The following is a 742-nucleotide window of genomic DNA, read 5'->3' on the forward strand; positions in this document are numbered from 1 at the left end:
GAATACAGATAATTCTTTAATTCTGCTGAAGAAAAAAACATAAAAGGATATGGAGATAAATTAGATCATATTTTTTATCAGTCTTTTACTCAGTGAAAGGTATATAATTTTTTCAGGAAAAGGTAAATAGAAATATTCCATATTAGGGATATACTTATTTATGAAATGCACTTAGAAAGGTTTAAGGAGAAGCGTACTTCCGTTGCTAGGTGCCTTTTATTCATACTTCTCCCTTTATCTCCTATAGAAGAAAGAGACCAGCAGAGCAAGCCAGACCCACAAGATTTGAGCTGGAGGAGGAGTCAGAAAATGCCAGTGTCAAAATTGCAACATGGTCTTCAAAGAGTTCAAATGTTCCTCCATTCTTTCCTTCAACTTCCATGCAAGGGCAGGAGACTACTACAGCATTCTTATCTTCCACACATACTACTACCTCAGCAGATAGTTCAGATTTGCAACAAAAGTTTGTTAATGTGACTACAACTGGAACTGTTTCTTCTCCCAAAAGCAATTCAGTTTCTCCAAGTTCAGATATGCTTACAGGCAGCTCACCTGCACCAAGACAATGTGTACAACCCCATGATCAATATACTTTCATGTCGCATACCACATCTAATGATCCAGCTCCATCACATAGTGCTGAGGAGGATGCCATCACAGTCATAGAAGATGTTCCCATAAGCTTGAATGCGAGAGCAACAAAAGGCCACATAGTGGGTGCTCAAGAGAATGAAAATATAGT

The 742-nt window shown here is 38.1% G+C and overlaps 1 protein-coding gene across 1 annotated transcript in view; it reads left to right on the forward strand.

The window, feature by feature from the left end:
• Positions 1-742, forward strand: part of LOC119585269 — a gene marked incomplete in the record, with an annotated part of 28,795 nt that overhangs the window by 25,148 nt on the left and 2,905 nt on the right. Inside the window, 1 exon segment of the mRNA XM_037933944.1 lies at positions 248-742. Coding sequence (XP_037789872.1) covers positions 248-742 — 495 coding nt within the window.

This window comes from Penaeus monodon, chromosome 19 (assembly GCF_015228065.2).
Source record: "Penaeus monodon isolate SGIC_2016 chromosome 19, NSTDA_Pmon_1, whole genome shotgun sequence".
Lineage (NCBI taxonomy): Eukaryota > Metazoa > Arthropoda > Malacostraca > Decapoda > Penaeidae > Penaeus > Penaeus monodon.